The following is a 1,701-nucleotide window of genomic DNA, read 5'->3' as shown; positions in this document are numbered from 1 at the left end:
GAAGGGTCCACAGTGGCTCCACAGAGTGTCAATTTGATACAGATATTGAGCCCGGAGGGACAAGTGGCTTCTATACGCCCATATATAGTGTGAGAACCTTTGAATTTATGGGGTCGTGATGTTTTAGCTGCATGGGGAGTGTTGATTGGCACATCATCTTCACCTTTTTGAGTGGGGCCACTGTCGCCCAGGTCACCCAACGACCGACGTTGAAACTTTCTTGGAAAATGGAAACACCAGTATGGGTACCTGACGACTGAGAAGACCCACACATTGCACGATCTTGTTGCAGAACAATTACAAAAGGGACATGTTATGCCCACCACAAGCCCTTGGAACACACCTATTTTTGTTATTAATGTGAGATGTGTCAGTCTGATTCGTGTTAAAATAATGTGGAGAAAATGGGGAAGATGTGACCTCTGTGACTATTTTGGATGTCCTTGTACCTTCCCCTGCCATGATTCCTCGAGACTGGAGCACTTTGATTTTAGATCTCAAAGACTGGTTTTTTACCATACCGCTAGATTCTCAGGATGCCATGCATTTTGCCTTTTCTGTGCCATCTATCAATCATGCAGAACCTATGCAAAGATATCACTGGACTGTTTTGCCACAAGGCATGAAAAACAGTCCTACTATTTGTCAGTGGTATGTTGCTAAAGCATTGTCTCCAGTCAGATTGAAGTTTCCACAAATACTGTGTTACCATTATATGGATGACATGCTTTTTGTGGGAGCCCCAGAGGTAACGCTTGTGGAAGTGGAACAATGTGCACGACAATCGTTAGCAGAATATGGACTTGAAATTGCACCTGAAAAAGTACAAAACTGTCCTCCTTGGAAATATCTTGTATGAAAAATATTACAAAAAACCATTGAACCGCAAACTATTCAAATGAAAAAAACCTAAATTATTTACAGAAACTTTCAGGAACCAGTAATTGGCTTTGCCCATATCTAGGCTTAACTACAGAACAACTAGCACCATTATTTGATTTATTGAAAGGTGATGGCAACCTCAACTCGCCATGCACACTTACCAAGTCTGCACAAGAGACCCTTCAACATGTAACACTCATGATCCAATGTTGAAAAGTGTATCAGAAGGTGGAAGACATTGCTTTTCATTTGTTTGTATTTTTTCCAGGTTTACAACCTGTGAGGTTAATAGGTCAATAGGTGGAACACCATCAAGATCCTCTCATTTTATTGGAATGGCTTTTTTTAGCTTATCAATCAAAGAAAACTCTTGTTACTCAATTAGAAATGATATCAGAAATCATACATAAAGGTCAAAAATGCATAGTTCAGATTGCAGGCACTGAGCCAGGAAAAACGCATCTTCCTTTAACTGTTGAGCATTTCAAATGGTGCCAAGCTAACAGTCTGCCTTTGCAAATTGCCTTAGAGGGATTTTCAGTGTCCTTTGGTATACATTTGCCTTCACACAAACTTTTACAGGCTCATTCAGAGCTAATTTTTATATGTGCTCCTTTATGTCGACCTCAGCCTGTCAACGGCCCGACAGTTTTTACTGATGGTTCAAGAAAGACGGGCAAGGCAGCAATGGTGTGGCATGATACACAAAAATAGAATGAACAAGTATTCCATATTGTACAATTGCCTCAAGCAGTTGAGCTTTTTACTATTAAAGTATTTGAATATTTCGTGTAATTTAATTTCAGACTCTTTATATGT

The 1,701-nt window shown here is 39.9% G+C and overlaps 1 protein-coding gene across 1 annotated transcript; it reads left to right on the top strand.

The window, feature by feature from the left end:
* The first annotated feature begins 460 nt into the window (after window positions 1–460).
* LOC104540577 (putative HERV-K_Xq28 provirus ancestral Pol protein) lies at window positions 461–859 on the top strand. The gene has a single exon (XM_010184417.1). It carries the CDS (start codon window positions 461–463, stop codon window positions 857–859), a length of 399 nt encoding a protein of 132 aa, XP_010182719.1.
* The last annotated feature ends 842 nt before the right edge of the window (window positions 860–1,701 follow it).

The sequence above is a fragment of the Mesitornis unicolor genome, unplaced genomic scaffold (genome assembly GCF_000695765.1).
Source record: "Mesitornis unicolor isolate BGI_N332 unplaced genomic scaffold, ASM69576v1 scaffold450, whole genome shotgun sequence".
In the NCBI taxonomy this organism is placed as follows: domain Eukaryota; kingdom Metazoa; phylum Chordata; class Aves; order Mesitornithiformes; family Mesitornithidae; genus Mesitornis; species Mesitornis unicolor.
This window is presented reverse-complemented; position numbering and strand designations above follow the sequence as displayed.